Consider the following 17,710-nt stretch of genomic DNA (forward strand, 5'->3'; position numbering starts at 1 on the left):
ACTATAGTCCTGCTTTTCTGCTCCTTCAGAGGACGCCGCAAGGCGAAACGCGTCGGGTGGCGGTAGGTTAGACTTTTAATACAGTTTTGATGGTGCTGACTTATTAATTTCCCCATTGGCTTTTGGAAGTTGGGCATCCAGGCCGATGTTTTAGTGTGTATATGATACTAATTCATGACTGCTGGTCGCATCTCGCCGCTACCACCATTTGCCCCCTTTACTTTAAATATCATTCGATGTATTTGTCTATTTGGAATAATAAAGTATTTAGATTATATTTTCGGGGATATTATATTACTTATGGGTGTTTTTTGCCTTTTGGAAATTAGAATTAGGCGGGTAATATATTGCCTCCACCCTTCGATCCTGGGAGAGAAGTTTGTCTCAAAACTGAAGGATCACATTAAATTTAATCATTTCAAAATATACAATTTTGGGTACATACAACTTTTTGATGTATTTTTCTTGAGGTGATCAGTAATACAGATTTTTTAAAATTTGTTTAATTTTGTCTTCTCTGCGTTCACCATGCGCAATAGTTAGTGCATTAGTTTTCTAGTACTGTACTTGTCGTTATGGACATAATTATGTGTTCTCCGGTAATTGCCTTGCAGCAGTCAGTGTGGGAAGCTTGTAAACACATCCTGCTGGGTGGATCAGTGGGGATGGATGAGCTGAAGTCTGCTTTTTGTTTTTGTATTTTTTTTATTTTAACCCTGCTATAGTCAAGTTTATGTTGAGCTGTTCGTTAGTAAGTTCGTCTTCACGTTTACACGGACTGTTTCAAGGATACGAATACATCGTTACATAGACATTGAAATCAAACACTCCATTAGAATTGTCAAGTATTAGCTGCAGTCAGTCCAGCCTGGTCCGGGCAGCAGGCTCTTCTCCAGTGTGTCATGTATGCCTCGGATCTGCCTATAGAAGCTATCCATGTATGGAAAGGGAAAACCATTTTTGAATATTAGAGTTTAGTTAGAGGGGTTGTCTGAGTTACGGAAATACCTGTCCAGTGGGTCCCACCAACGTATTAAATCAAACAATCAGCAGTTACTCACCTCTCCCCAATCCTCTGTTCGTCCTCTGCCGCCGGCTCTGGTCCTTCTGTGATGTCACTTTGCATGCTGAGCCCATCTACAAACAAGCTGCAGCAGCCAATGACAGCGTTCAACGATCATGGCTGAGCCCTGTCATTGGCTGCTACAGCAGGTTTATGGGACGTCACAGCTGCCTGTAAACAGACAGTGGAGACCAGAGCCGGTGGTGGAGGACAAGTGGGAAGCTGGAAGTGCTTAGTAACTGCTGATTTTTTATTTTAATGCATGGAGGACCTGTTGATGGGTGTTTGCTTAACTGAGATCATCTGTGTTTACACCAATTTACGACTCATTCAGACCTTTTTTTCTGTTTTATGAAATGCTCCATGAAAAGCTCCATTTTACATTAAACAAAGGCTGTGAAAAAATGCCTTTAGTGACTTCTGTTGTCCCTAGGTTAGTAAGGCGTCTGTTAAATGGTCACTAAAGGCCCTTTTACACGCAAAGATAATCTTTCAAACAACTGAAAGATTGAAAGATTTAGCAATCTATTTGCATAAAATGTTAATGGCTCTTAAAGGCCCATTTAGACACAACGATTATCGCTCAAAATTCGCTCCCTTCCATCTTTTGAGCGATAATCGTGTTCATTTACACAGCAAGATGATCGCTCAAACGGCAGTTTGAGTGACCATTTTGAGCGTTTACTTTGCATAAGCTAATTAGCTACTTAACAGCTTATTAGTGTGTAAATGAATCTCACGCTGTTTAAAGAAGACAGGGGGAAGCGCAATCTTCTGTATACACATGTTTTCTTCTCGGAGCGCTTAGCTGGTATATTCTCATCTGCACAAGGAAAGACTAGAAGCAATGGGATGAAACTGAAAGGGAAGAGACACAAATTAGACTGTGGGTGATCAATGAGTGGAACAGGTTACCATGGGAGGTGGTGAGTTCTCCTTCCATGGAAGTGTTCAAACAGAGGCTGGACAAATATCTGCCTGGGATGATTTAGTGATCCTGCACTGAGCAGGGGGTTGGACCAGATGACCCTGGAGGTCCCTTCCAACTCTACCATTATGTGATTTCCCAGCCATTGTTCCAAGGCCAGACGTTAACTTGCAGAAAAGCTGCCTTCTAATTGGTGGTTTTCCTTATAAACAGAAATCAGGACACTGTTCCTTATCTGCGATGCAAAGGACACCAGCGGTGACCATCAGACCCCTATTGACTCCTGATGAGACCCGTTGCCGTAATCTTGCTTTCTAACCGAAAGCTAGCACTGCAGGAATCTGCAGCACAGGCTCATGATGCGGATGGGAACATGACCTCACTTTCAAAAATAGGACAAAAATAAAAGCTTTCTATACCCGTAAAATAATTGCAGTAGGATGTTCCCCACGTCTTAGTAAAATATAAATTGTTGGCATTTTATTCTGATCTATCTTCTCCATTGCAGGGACCGCACAGCCCAAGCACAGACATTGTGTGTCCTCAGGCTCCCCCGGACTGGTTCACCAGCTACATGGACAGAGTGAGTTTTTCCTAGTTTTTAATGTATTTTTCTAAACATTAAAACCATTTTCAGATTTATTATGGTAGATATTGAGGAGAGTTGGTAGCATGTGTCATATACGAGGGGTGCTGATAAGTACTGAGCCTTACCCAGAAAACAATTGAGCTGAAACTGCCCAAATATTCTACATATTCTCCCAGGATGCACTTGTGACTTCTCTCCTGCAGCTTTTTAAGTCCCTGCTAATAGAATTCTTCCGACTGCTGGTCAAACCACTCATCTGCAGCATTAGTTGCCTCCAAAACCGTTGTCCCTTTAGGTGTTTTTTGAGATCGGGGAACAGATGGTATTCAGACGGAGCCAGGTCAGGTGAATTGAAAGCCTAAGGAGGTCATTCTTGCAATCCTGGCACCTGCAGTCTGTGACTGGGCACTGCCATGCAACAGGATGACACTTGGGAGAGCTTTCCTTGATGTTTTTCCTTAATATTTTGTCTCAGCTTTGTCAATAACGAACAGCAATGTGTTGCATTAATGGTTGAACCCTTTGGGAGGTCCACGAGCAGAACTCCCTTCTTATCTCCAAAAATGGTTGCCATTTGCTTCTGCACTGACCTTTGCACGCGGAACTTCTTTGGCCTGAGGGAACCACTGTGCTTCCATTCCTTAGACTGTTCCTTTGTCTCTGGACCATAACAGATCCATGTCTCCTCACCAGTTACCAGTTTGTCCAGGAAATCTGACTCATTTCTTGCTAAATGCTCCAACACAGCCACCGATGTTTCCACAAGTGTTCTGTTTGGTTGTCTAAAGTTTCGGGATTCACTTGGCTGTAAGCTTTCTCATCCCAAAGTCACTATGGATAACGGCACTAACTCTCCCACGTGATATCCCCAGATATGTAGCAATACTTTAGGCTGATATTCGGCGGTCCTCCATGATCATGTCATGCATGCAGGCCTTCCGCTCGGTTTCTCACTTTCAACACCGAAAAGGCCAGTTTTAAAACTTACAACCCAACGTTGCATATGAAGGGCCGCTGTCACCCAAAGTTTGCGACATTTCATCATGGGTCTGCTTTGCACCTTTCCCTTGGAGGAACAGGAACTTGATGATGGTCCTATGCTCTTCCACACTCAACATCTTTGGAGATGCAGCCATGTTCACTTTGGACCAAAAAAAAAAAAGCTAAATTAAAATCATAGGTAGGTGATTTTTTGCACCGTTGACTATAGACAAATAGACAAGTCCATCCTGCAATGTACAGCTTCCTAGCTCATATTTTTTCTGGGTAAGACTCAATACTTATCAGCACCCCCTTATAGTGTGTTTCAAGACTAACTCCTCTAAAGCGACCCTTCGGTCACGGGACAGAATTTGTCCAGGGACCAGATGGGGAAAGTGATATTACCTCAGCCGCTCCTCTCTAACTCTACTGCAGTGGATCCATCTGTTTTTGGGGCTCCTCTGACGTTTCAAGATGGCCACACTGCTTCTCTGACTACCTTATACATATTGGGCACCCATGGTTGATCAGTAGTCTAAAACACTGCAGGTTGCTCTGATTTGAAGCTTTGGCAAATCTGCATGCAGTGTCTGACTACCAATGCGCAGTCGGTATTGAGCGGTGGCAGGAGCGCTGCAGCCATCTTGGAACTCTGCAGATGGGCATCACCTGAACTGGCAGAGCCGCAGCACCATGGCAGTAGAGAAGGTAACCAGGTAATAGAACTCATCTCCTTCAGCCCTTGAGGGTCACTTTAAAAAGTACAACTCCATCAAATGCAAGTTTTCTCCTTTAATTTGGAGTATTACAAAAAGATTACTGTAATTACTTAGTAGTTTGGTGAATTTAGAGCCTGAAGTAGTACTATACACACGATAGTTGATGTATATGAATGTTCTGTATAGTATGTGAATGAGAGCGGCTATAAAAGCACTTAGGATAAGTCTGTTTGACTTTCTAACTAACCTCTTTATACAGTTCAAGGAGCAGATTGTACATGAAACCGTAGAGAAGGTGACCCAGATAATGAGGGACAGGCTTTCCCAGAGCCAGGATTGGATGTCGGACAGCAGCTCCTCCTCCGCACCTATTCAAGAACCCGATCGGGAAACCTCTATGGGCTCCTTGTATGATTGGCTCTTGGCTTGCAGCAACTGCAAGAAAAGGATCTTGGGCATACGGTATCAGTGCAGGTGGGTTCATCTTCACACTGGTGACCAAACATCAATGCGTAGAATGACCGTTCCAGAATCAGGAGGGTTACTAGGGGACATTTCAGTAATGAGGGTGACCCCGCGGGCACACTGATTCAGGAAGCCTGGGAACAAACAAGCAATTATCTGATGTTCAGTTAATGGATGGTGTAGGTGGTTTAGTTTGCAGTTAAATAGACTTTTCCAGCCCATAAAAAGACACTTCTAAGTTGTTGCTAATGTTAAAAAGCAATACAAAAATAATACAAATGCACTTCGCTTTTAATGCTGGGCTCTCACGGGACGCTTTCACCATGGAAATCTCATGGTTTTGCCGCAGCGAAAAACCCCAAGATTACAGCAGGATAAGCGCAGCTTCAAAACCCACAGCACTTAGAGGGGAGCCAGGCCGCAACGAAAAAAAAAAAATGACATGCTGCATCCCGGAAGTGTGCGCCGCAGCGACGGATTGTCCGCCCCGTGTGGACTAGATGTTTGACAAATCTCGTCCATATGGCTGGCTAATCCCAATAATCCGCCCTGTGTGAACCCGGCCTAAACATTTGACAATCCAATTGCTGGCCACAGCAGATGCCACTGTGGCAACCCACAGTCATTTGGAGCAGGACGACCATTACCCCGCAGGGGTATCCCACTCATGCCCGCGGTTTTACACTGCGGGAATCTTGCCGGAAAAAACAAGAGTCCCAGCTGGCGATCGCGAAAACATGCATTTTTTTACTGTGTTTTTCCACGGCCTCCATTAACAGTATATTAATAGAGACCTCCCGCCGTGGAAGAACACGTCCCCTTCATTTCAGTGGCATTGACAGAGATGGCTGATTTAAAATGCTTATCTCTCCCATTGAGATGAATGGAGCGATGGTGCACTTGCTCCACTGTCATGTAGTTCAATCTGGGACACTTGAGACCCCATTTTCCTGATCAGTGGCTGACCCTGCGGTCAAACCCTACTGGTCATATCGCTTAATCTTTGGATAGGGGAAAACCCTGTAGCAGTGACAAAACGTCTCCATGTAGGATCCCAGTGAGCACCAATGCAGTAAATTATAACCTTAACAATTTTTTAGCAATCGCAGGAACTTAAAAGTATTTTTTAGCCTCTCCAGTTACCTCCACTTTTTCGTAAATCTTAAGGCCTCATGCACACGGGGTGAATTGAATTGCGGATCCCGCGCTTGTCTGCTACTCAGTTTGCCCATAGATGTATGTGGAGATCCCCCTCTCCGCGCACACAAGCGGATTTTATTTGCGGACATTACGTGCCGAAAATCCATTCGCAGCATGCTCTATTTTAGAGCGAGATACGCAGGCACGGCTTTCATTGAAGTCAGCGGAAGCCGTCCGTCCCGCAGCACTTCCGCATCGAGCATTGCAGAAGTGTCGCGGGATCTGCGTCATCGCCTAGCGACGGCACGGGGAATCTGTACTGCGCATGTGCGCCAGCAGCACATCCGCAGTACATAGGAAATGACAGGTAAGCAGATTCCCCACACGGAATCCATGTGTGCCATGGGCATGAGGCCTAACAGTAACTGACCTCATAAAAAAAAAATAAAAAAAAGAAATTAATTTAGTTTTCTGTGTGTGATAAACGCCATTTTACTATTACATCAAAAATGTGAAATGTTTTTCCTTTAACCGTCCTCCCATTTCCTAACAGCACATGCCCATCATTTAGCGTCTGCGAACAGTGTGAGGCTGAAGGCTGCGACCATGACGCCAATCATCTCTTTCTTAAAATGAGACGGCCAGTTGAGCCGTGCGCAGAAGAGCCGCATCCACCACCTGCTTTCTCTGTGGAACAAGTCCGGTAAGCTTCGACACAAGGCTTCTTTGGTATTCTTGGCCTTTATCATGCTAACAACTTTTCTTTTGCCCCAGGTTCCAGAAGCACATACACAAAACATTCCTGAAAGCTGAAAAGCAGCGTCTGCGAGCAGAGAAGCGACAACGCAAAGCGGAGGTGAAGGAACTAGAGAAGCAACTGAAGCTGCATCGTAGAATCCATCGCTGGCATTCCTTGGAGGCTCCTCAGCCACCACCCGACAGCCCACAGAGTAGTCCTCTTGTGTAAGAGCTCCATGTGTCTAAAATATCATAGCTTATAAAACAAAGTATGGCTGATCGTGCATGTGTCCTGACAAGGGGGCGGAGAGTATGCAGCTGTCAGGGACTTGTGGCGGGGGCATGTTTCCTGCCAGAAGAAAATTCAACACAGCCAATTCTTCCATCATCTGCTGGGGGGGGGGGAGTTGAAAAATCCTATACACATTATGCAGGCTGAAATCACCAAATTCATCCGACCTTAATCTAATATGTATGGCCGCCTTTACTTAAGGCCCATTTACATGCAAAGACAATCTTTTAAACAATTGAAAAAGATTGACAGTTTTCGCAATCGTTTTGCATAAACTGCTAATGGACACTAATATCCATTTGCAGTTTATTACCTTCATTTGCGTGTAACTGGGGCTCCAACAGCTGCTTGCACATCCCAGCATGGGGTCTGGACTTTGCGCTCAGCTGCATTGTCTTTGCAGGGGCTGTCAGCTAAATACAATATAATCAGCTGTTCCTGTGGAGAACACAGTATGCGGTCCCTGCAATCTCTCTCTAGCTGACCAATGGATTTTAAGCTCAACTAAAAATCATAGTTCAGCCGAAGAGTGAAAGATGGAAGTGTTTACACGCAATGATTATCGCTCAAAAGACATTGTTTCAATGCATTTTAAGCGATTAATCGGTGCATGTAAATGGGGCTTTATATACTACTTCCTGAAGAGCGATTGAGTTTCTCCTGGGTTTTTGATGCTCTTCAAATTGTACAGTATAAGGCCAGTTTCACCAGAGCGTCTGTAACACGTCCATAACATAGATGTGTTACAGATGATATTACACTCATATGTCAGCAGGATTGGATCTGTATTTTCTATCATGGTTGAGGTCATTGCTTTTATTTTCTACTTGCTAAATACAGATCAGTATTTGCCCAACTGAAAATACTACCAATGATTGCAGATACTGATACCCTGTGGATGCATCACTTTCCATAGACAATAATGTGCGTATTTTTCACACATTATGGACAAAAGTAGCGCATGCTGCATTCTAAACACCGCTATAAAAATCTGCACATGTAAATGGATACACAGATTTACATTAGCTCCATATTACTCTCATCTGAAAGCTGCTTTAGACTAAAACCCCATTTACATGCAAAGATGATCGCTCAAAATTTGTTCAAAAGATAGGGAGAATAACCGTTTGAGCGATCATTTTGCATAAGCTGCAAAAGTTAAGGGCTTCGTTTGCATGTAAATGAGCCTTCCTTCGCTGTATGCAGTTAACAGCAGGTGCTCTGTTATCTGCATACAGCCCTTTGTTCTGTGGGACTGCAACTGAATACAATGTTATCAGCGCTCCCGTGGAGAATCACAGCCTGCGGTCCTTGCTGTCAGCAGTTAAACTCAACATAAAATCATCGTTCAGCCGAAAAGCAAATAATAGTAGCACTTACACGCAACGACTATCACTCAAAAGACATTGTTTCAGCGAATTTTGGATGATAATTGACCCGTGTAAATGGGGCTTAAGTGTAATGGGCAAAATACTTGCTCTGCAGTCCTATTTGCACCTTATGTGAATGAAGTTGTAGAAGACTGAAGCGGCTTGTCACCGTATACAAAGACCCACTTCCACTTATGGCACCTTTTAGTACTTTGTATGGCCCATCAGAAGTTCACTTCTAATTATGTTAAAGGTAACTTTACATGTCGGCCACATAATCGCATGAAAGAGCAAATTCAAACGATAGTTCAATGTAAATGCGACTACCACAGGATGACCAGCGATAAGGCGCTAGTTGTTTCGTTTCAGCCTACCAAAAAATAGTCGCTGGTTGATTAAAAGTCACAGTCGTTCGTAATTTAATTACTTGCAAACAGATTTACATGGCGATCTCCTCTACAAACAATGTCTCGGCAAACAACTAATGAACAATCGTTACTTTGTGTAAAAGCAAATTGTCGTTAGTACGCTCTAAGGTCTTATGTGAGGGATTACCAGAATAGTAGTTAATCCGTGTAAAGGTGCCTTTAGACAAATGTAAGAAAATAGTCGTATTTTAGGCAAATAAAAGTGGTTCTCATAGCAGCCAGTCCTCCCTGCTAACCTCCCCAATGTGAAAAGATGAGCAAAAACACAGGACATAGATCTAATGATATGAGAGAACCTGTTGCTGGGCGGCTTATTTCCTTTTGGATCATGCCGTCTCTTATGTCCCCCGGGCTGGTTTCCAAAGCATTGTCTCTGAACAATGGCCTCACCTATTATTCTGCCATGTATGAAGAAATGTGCGATGTATAAATAATGCATACACAACACTTTTATCTTTCATGTGACTTACAGAAAAACACCTGACTTGTAATGTTGGGGAAAAAACTATGTTTAACCCCCAAGCGGCGGCCAATGCACCTTTTTTTTTTTTTTTTTTTTACTGACCTCACTAATGGGCTTAAACCTGCACATACATCTTTTTTAGGTGGCGGATTGGCTGACTACTGACAGCCAGGTTCCTGCTCTAACAGCCAGGAGCAGAGAAACCTCAGATCCTTGAAGTTTAACCCCTTACATGCCACAGTCAATAGCAACTGCACCATGTTAGCAGATGAAAGGGGAAGGGGGTTCCTTCTGTCACCCATCGGTACCTCGCAATGTGCTCACAAGATACCAATGTGTTACCATGGCAGCCGGAGGCCTGACAGAGGTGTCTGTCTGTCATGTAACTCAGAAAATTAGACCCTGCCTCTGGCAGAGCCAAATAGGCTGTTGTTATAGGCTTAGTAGAGTGCACCACAGAAGTAATGCAGTGTACTATCCTAGCGATCGAATGATCGCATCTTCAAGTTTCTTTGAGGGACTAAGAAATGGTGTCAAAAATGTTCAAAAAAAGTAGTTTGCACATTTTTCCTCACAAAACCCCTTTTTAAATTGATAAAATGCAAAAAAAAAAAAAAAAAAAAAAGGAAGAAAGCAGCACATCATAGGCATTCCTATGTTCGTAACAACCCAAACAATGAAAATATATTATTTATCCAACATGGTAAATGCCCTAAAAATAATTTTAAAAAGTAACGCCAGATTTGCTATTGTGTTCTTTTTTTTTTTCCCCCCCCCTGCAATCAAAGGCATTCCAAAAGTCCTATGTATACCGAAATCGAGCTAATAAAAATACCACCCCTCCCACAAAAAAACAAGACCTTGCATAGCACCATTACTGTAAAAATAACAATTTTATAGGTCTTAGAATATGGCTATGCAGATTCAATTGATTTTCTTTAAAAATGTATTAACATCACGAAAAGTAGTAAAAATCTAAATACCGTATATACTGGAGTATTAGCCGACCCGAGTATAAGCCGAGTCAATAAGTTTTAGCACAAAAAACTGGTAAAACTTATTGACTCGGGTATAAGCCTAGCTATACTCGAGTATATACTAGGTAAAAAACCCAAAACGCAATACTCACCTCCCAGCCGGCGTCTGTGTCCCCGGCGCAATGGTCTCCACGGTGGTGCGGCAAGCTTCTTCAGACTTCTCCCCGCTGTCATCTCCCTGCTCGGTTTTCAATTCCCCCGCTGTCAGTGCTTTGTAGGTAAGCACTGTGATTGGATCGAGCGCCAGCCAATCACAGCCGGCGCTCGATAAACCAATCTCAGCCATTCAGTGAGGTCATTCACTGAATGGCTGTGAATGATCGAGCGCCAGCTGTGATTGGCTGGCGCTCGATCCTTTCACAGCGCTTACCTACACAGCACTGACAGCGGGGGAATTCAAAGCTGAGCAGGAAGATGACATTATTTTTTTTTACCTCACTCGAGTATAAGCCGAGGGGGGCTTTTTTAGCATTAAAAAATGTGCTGAAAAACTGGGCTTATACTCGAGTATATATGGTAATCTTTATTAACTTGGTATCGCAGTAATCGTGCTGATCCAGACAAGAAAGTTATTATGTTATTTTTACCAAATGGCGATTTGCCATAAAGCAAAACCCAAAAAACAAAGGCAGAATTTCTAGGGGATTTTCCATCCACCCCCACAAAAAAATTGTAATAACATTTATACAACATGTTATATATATCCCGGAGTGGGGCCATTAAAAAATACAACTCGTCTCTCATAAAAACAAGCCCTCATACAGTTATGAATACATGCAGATGGCCGGATGGCGAGAATTCTCACAGCGGGATCCGACCTGTGCCCCTGCAGTGACACCTGCGGCTCACCTGCTCTCGGCGTCTCCCCTCTCTATGTGCTGGCTGCGGCCCATCCGGCGCATGCGCTGAGTGGAGCCGGCGCATCACTAGTGGCATTTCTGTGCGGACCTCTGCGAGACCCGCACAGAAATAGAATGTGCCGCGATTTGTTTTCCGCCGTGTTTACTAACGCAATCCTATGGCAGCGGGCACGGGTGGAAATTCTGTGTGAAATCCTGCCGCGGAATTTCCGCCCGTCTGCAGGAGGCCTATGTCAGCGAGTTATGGGTCTTGCAATGCAACAATTAAAATCACTTGGTCACAAAGGCCAGTCACTAAGGGGTTAATATGGCAAATATGAAAGTGAGTGGCACTGAGTGAAGTACAATAAGCTTGTGCTGAAAACCAGCTACATTTATAGCAAATCAAGAAAGAAAAAGTATGACGGCCGAGATGAAATATTAAATAAAGTCGGTAAGGTGGTTGTCACATAACAAAAACTCTCTTCCATATATCCTATAAGGCACATGGGCATCGTGGAACCCTATGAGGCCGGATGGAAAGCCGCTATGTGTAGTGCTGTGCCACTTCAGGGGATGTGCACAACTATACGCAGCAGTAGAAAGCATGCTGTGACTCATAGGGGGTTCCAAAAAAGCGGATAACGATATTCTCTAATAAGGCATTTAGAAATGGGTCGTCCAACTTGTTTACAATGTAGTCTCAAAAGGTCGTCACTAATCGTTTAACAGTATGTAGCATCCAGTCTGACTGGGATTCGAAGGCTGAATTTGCAGAGTAGAGAAGAGGCAAAGTTGCCATTCTTTATTTTCTACTGCCATATCAATCGCCTCTTTGTGCAAGCTCCGTTATGGGGGGGTGGGGGTCGGTATATTTATGCATATAACGTCCTCCTCACTATTGCATCTCCAACTCTTCCTTGTAGAATTCCTATTGAGCCGTGCTCCCAGTTCATCCCCACATTCAGCGCTGTGTTTTTGGATGAGAACCTACCTGATGGTACTCACCTCCAGCCTGGGACCAGATTCATCAAACACTGGAGGATGAAGAACACAGGAAATATTAAATGGAACCTGGACACTAAGGTAAAACAGCGGCGCTGCGTTTTTAGGAAAACCTTTGATCAGTCGCCAGAACTTGTCCTGATGTTGGACTTTTTTGTAATTTATGAACTTTTTAGTATTTTACTATTTTTTTTTTGCTCAAATGATTCAGTGGCATTAAGAGACAGAGACAACCCCTGTAGTGTTTAGCACAGGGCAAAATTATACAGCAAACGGGGAAGAGCATCAAGCATATTCTAGTCACCTTGTTAGGAGCCGTTGGACATGAACGTTCGCCTGTATGCTTGTGTCCCTGCTGGCCTTGCAGTGTAAAAGTGCAGAATGGCCAGCTGCAGCTTCTCCCACTGATGGCGGCATAAGACATCCCTTTAAAGTGGTTTTCCAGGAACCCCGCCATCAGCTGACTGAAGGGCCTGTAAGGCTCTGGTGAGAGTTGTGGCTTATTCTCAGGTCTGTGACGACATGTTCTCCCTGGTCACATCGTCTGAGGGCAGCTTTGTCCCATGTGACCGATGAATGTAAATTGAATGGGACTGAGTTGCAACACCGGGCACAGCAGCTGTGAAGTGTATGGCACTGTACTTGGTGAGTGACAGCGATGCTTACTCGAGCGCCGTGGTCACTGCAAACAGCTGGTCAGCAGGCATCCTGAGCGTCCGACACCCACCGATCCTACATCAGTATATTAGTCCTCGAATACCCCATTTATATATGAGTATCTTTAATTAACATACGACTGACTAACAAAATAGTCGCTCCGCAGAGTCATAGAACCAAACATTAGTGATGGATTGTCGCCAGTTACCATGAGTGAAACTCTGCTTCTGCTCTCTTTCCCTGCAGACCCTTCAGCACAGCGATGGCTCCTATTTGCCTGTGGTTTGTCAATGGACTTGAGTCTAATAGAGAAGCCATTTAATTTAAAAAGAGTGTAGACCGTGCTGGAAGCGGATATTGCTGTCAGCGTTACAGTGGCCCGGTTTGGTACTACAGGCACAGCTCCCGTTTGGTGAAATGGGAGCTGTGACTGCAGTACCGAAATGAGTTGCTGCAATACTGACAGTACTATCTGCTTCTAGTGCTGTCCACAATTACTGCAGGCTTAGCCAGTTGATTAGCAGGGATCTCCCTGAATGGCGGACCTCCACTGGTGATCTAACTGAGGATAGGTCATCAATTGCTAAAGTCCCGGACAACCCCTTTTAATAGATGTCTTTACGATGAAGATGTATTCTATATACTATATTGACCAGATGTTCGCTACGCTAACATAAAATGTGTGCCTGCGCGTGGCAGGGCCGAGTCCGTGTGCCTGCGCGTGGCAGGGCCGAGTCCGTGTGCCTGCGCGTGGCAGGGCCGAGTCCGTGTGCCTGCGCGTGGCAGGGCCGAATCCGTGTGCCTGCGCGTGGCAGGGCCGAGTCCGTGTGCCAGTGTGACTGAGTTGGTGAGGAGAACAGCAGCGCGCAGAGCTAACGGCTGTTCTCATAATAATGTCCCTTAGCAATGCACCACTCTCCCTAACCACGCACCGCTGCACTTAGCCGCGCATTCATAGACTTAACATTGGGAACTTTGACCGGCTCCAACACGGAACTCGCTGTATCAAACTGTAATTTTAGGATTCTACAGCGGGGGTGAGGATGGTACAAATCCACTGACACCAAAATCAGCCACCAGAGGTCTCACAAAGGGGTCAAGCAGTGATGCAGGAAAAAGCCTGTAGGCTTATCTATATTAGATGTAGTCCATGTGATACATAGATTTATGATATCAGATTCTTAGATTTACCTTTATAATCATTTCATATTTTGGTGCAGCTCAAGTTCATGTGGGGAAATCTGACTTTATCCTCCTCGTCCCGCAAAGAGGCTCCGGTCCCCACTTTGCTTCCTGGTCAAATGGGCATCCTGTCTGTAGAATTCGTGGCTCCAGCTCTGGAGGGAACGTACACATCTCACTGGCGTTTGGCACATAAGGGGGAGCAATTTGGACCCCGCATCTGGTGCAGCATCATTGTGGACTCCCTCCCCTGTACTGAGAACCTGGACGATCTGGAAAAAGAGATGTCTTCCATTAAGATAAACAGCCAGATGGACAAGGAGGAGGCAAGTGTCAGGCAGCCGTTCGTGGCCATGTAGGGCATACAGGGCTTTATTGAATTGCTCAGTTTTTTTGATCCACCACTTTAAAGGTGCTTCCTGGGCAAATGTTATTAATGACTTATCCTCAGGGTAGGTCATCAATAGCTGTCAGCGCCACAAAACAGGGGTACGGTGAGGAAGCAGTTAGCGCTGATCCCTGTGGAGTGGCCAGAGCTCATACTTGCAGTTGCAGCTGTCATTGATTATAATGGCAGCTGCATCTGCAGTTCCGAGTTCTTTCCACTACATAGGGGTTGGAGCTAACTGCTTCTGCTCCGTAGCCCTGTGTTTTGGCACTGACAGCTTGCACCCGATCAGCTGATCAGCCTGGGTCCTGAGTGATAGACCCAGCCGATTTGATGACCTATTTTGAGGGTAGGTCAGTAATAGTATTTGCCTGGAAAACCCCTTTAACTTTGTATATTCTTTTGTTGCATGCAGGAAGGTGGCAGCGCTCATGTTACACAGCCGATAGGAGGAGATACAGATAAAGTGATGTCATCCAGTCACCTGAGGAGCGTGCACAGTGACCAGGAGGTGTACATCCCATCTGTAGATCTCCTCACTGCCCAAGTAAGGATATCAATACTGACAGGTCTTGCACATTCCGGGGTCATTTCACTGTTTGGGTGGACCTGCTTTACATACATAAAGTATAGTGTTGACAAAGCACATTAGCTGTAATGCGCCCCTGCACAGGTGCGACTTGGCCCCTGCACAGGTGCGACTTGGCCCCTGCACTGGTGCGACTTGGCCCCTGCACTGGTGCGTCTTGGCCCCTGCACTGGTGCGTCTTGGCCCCTGCACTGGTGCGTCTTGGCCCCTGCACTGGTGCGTCTTGGCCCCTGCACTGGTGCGTCTTGGCCCCTGCACTGGTGCGTCTTGGCCCCTGCACTGGTGCGTCTTGGCCCCTGCACAGGTGCGTCTTGGCCTCTGCACAGGTGCGTCTTGGCCTCTGCACAGGTGCGTCTTGGCCTCTGCACAGGTGCGTCTTGGCCTCTGCACAGGTGCGTCTTGGCCTCTGCACAGGTGCGTCTTGGCCTCTGCACTGGTGCGACTTGGCCCCTGCACTGGTGACATTTCTCCCCCCAAATAATTGAGATATTATTTTTGATATTGTAACTTTTCCATGATTCTGTGCACTAGACATCAGAGAAAACTTGTATTAGTGCTGAATCAGACATTGCACTTACACATTGGGCATGTATGTATTGTTTTTATACAGGTTACAGCCAGACACCTAGTCCTCATGTCCTTGGCGCGCACAGATTCTGCGTTGGGGATCCTGCATGGTATCTGGCCATGACCACTCTGGGTGACCCTGCGTACTTGTGTGTGCAGGCGGTGGCTTCCGCGCAGACCTCTATTCTTCCAGGTTCTCTGTACTGCGGATGGTCCACACCATTCGCCATCGGACATATGCAGTACAGATTTTTTTTAAACTCCTGCGGAATCCGTGGCCCGTCCACAATGTCAGCAGGCCGCGGGTCGGACGGCTTCCATTGCCTTAAATAGAAGCTATCCGTTCGAGAACCGCAGTAAAATGAAGCGTGCAGCGATTTTCCATCCACAAGCAGAAACCGCAATTGGTTTCCGCTCATGTGCATGAAGAATCATTTTTCCATAGCATGCTATGGAGGGTTATTGCTGCGGAATCTGGAAGCGGACGCCAGCTCTGGATTCCAAAGCAAAAATCCGCCCGTGTGAATGAGGCCTTAATGTAGATTATAATAAATGTGCGTCCTGCCATTGAATAATGTGTGCAGCAGAGCAGTGGATGTGTTCTCCACAGCCGCCTGCTTCAAACTGGTCCTATACGATCAGTGAAGACAGATGAAGAACAAGCGGAAAGCTCTTTTCTGGAGAAGTTCTTGCATTGAACGATTGTTCATTTAACCCTTTCCAATCCACTCTGACGTCTGAAGACATTATGATTTAAGGTTGTACAGCTCCGATGTTGGAAGACATCCGTCAGGGTTCTCTTGCTGTATATTGCCAGTCTCTCTGCTGTCAGAGCCTATCCAACGTGTCACCTCATGCAGTACTGGCATTTGCCAGCATATAGCGCCATTGTATAACAGCAGAAAAAGAGTAAGCCCCCTAGGAAAAGAAGGATACAAATTGGATTGGAAAGGGTTAAAGGGGTTTTCTTGGGAAATACTATTAATGATGTATCTTCAGGATAGGTCATCAACAGTTGATCAACTAGGGTATGCCACTTAGGACCACGGTCAACTAGCCGATCGCGCACCCATTGTCAGTGGCACTACACACAGGGGTACGGAGTGGAAGCTGCTGCTCTGACCACTGTATAGTGGACGGTGCTTGTAACTGCAGGCGTAGCTCATATTGGGAGCTGCAGTTACAAGCATCAGCCACTACATGGCTTGGAGCAGCAGCTTCCGCCCTGTACTCCTGTGTGTAGCAGCACTGACAGCGGGCACCTGATCAGCTGATCGACCAGGGTCCAGAGTGGCAGACCCCAGCCGATCAACTATTGATGACCTATCTTAGGATAGGTCATCAATAATAACTCCATAGAAAATCCCTTTAATGGCCGATTCCACCATATCCACCTTTATAAGAGCAGTGTTCTAGTTCGTGGATAGGGGAGCGCTGGAGGTGCCTTGGAGCCTTTTCTAGTGTTTATTCTCCAATATCACTTGTAAAGCCGGGTCTGCTGTTTGCAGATCTCACAGGGCTGTGTATTACCTCCTATCTCATGTTACTCTTCCTCTCTATTTAGGACTTGCTGTCATTTGAGCTATTGGATATAAACATTGTACAAGAACTGGAACGTGTTCCTCACAATACTCCCGTCGGTGAGTTCTTTTACCCGTAACGATGTGAAAAACTGATATTAAATTATAAGAGGCTTTTGGCTGTAAGTGTTGCTGTGAAAAGTGCTGAGTCTTAATGTGGGAGATTAAGACGTGTCTTTTTTCAGCCTTACATACTGTTACTATGTAGATGCAAGTGTTGGTGGTTAACCTACCACTAGGTGTAGTACCCTGCAACTAAAAAATGGTTTGGCGGAGATGAGTAGCACCTTGGGGTTGATGTTAAGTAGAAATTCCCATGTAATGCTGTATTCCGACACATTTTGGTTCCTAAACGCTATCCTTTCTCCTTAGGGGGAGCACCTAGATGATGTGTGAGTGAAGAGACTTAAAAGGCCATTCATGCTCCTCTGGGTAATATGCAAATACTGGAGATGGAACAATTCCTCCACAGTGCCACCTATTGGAAGGCAACATTCCTTCAAGTCAATGTTAGACTCTTTATACAAGCCTTGTAACAATGACTGTGAATTAAAAGCATCTCCCTTATTTGCATATTACCCAGAGGACTATGAATGGCCTTTTAAGGCTCCTCACTCACTCACCATCCAGGTGCTGTCCCTGAGGGGAAAAAAAGGGTTTCTGACCCACATCACAGGCCTCTCTCTAGCA

The 17,710-nt window shown here is 45.3% G+C and overlaps 1 protein-coding gene across 2 annotated transcripts in view; it reads left to right on the forward strand.

Moving 5' to 3' along the window:
• The window catches only part of NBR1 (NBR1 autophagy cargo receptor), a 63,710-nt gene that overhangs the window by 27,589 nt on the left and 18,411 nt on the right, over positions 1-17,710 (forward strand). For both annotated transcript variants that reach the window (XM_066586813.1, XM_066586814.1), the window contains 8 exons: positions 2,500-2,574; positions 4,540-4,754; positions 6,439-6,588; positions 6,660-6,848; positions 11,979-12,138; positions 13,935-14,226; positions 14,704-14,831; positions 17,005-17,080. In XM_066586813.1, coding sequence (XP_066442910.1) covers positions 2,500-2,574; positions 4,540-4,754; positions 6,439-6,588; positions 6,660-6,848; positions 11,979-12,138; positions 13,935-14,226; positions 14,704-14,831; positions 17,005-17,080 — 1,285 coding nt within the window. The remainder of the gene's footprint in view (positions 1-2,499; positions 2,575-4,539; positions 4,755-6,438; positions 6,589-6,659; positions 6,849-11,978; positions 12,139-13,934; positions 14,227-14,703; positions 14,832-17,004; positions 17,081-17,710) is intronic.

This window comes from Eleutherodactylus coqui, chromosome 13 (genome assembly GCF_035609145.1).
Source record: "Eleutherodactylus coqui strain aEleCoq1 chromosome 13, aEleCoq1.hap1, whole genome shotgun sequence".
In the NCBI taxonomy this organism is placed as follows: domain Eukaryota; kingdom Metazoa; phylum Chordata; class Amphibia; order Anura; family Eleutherodactylidae; genus Eleutherodactylus; species Eleutherodactylus coqui.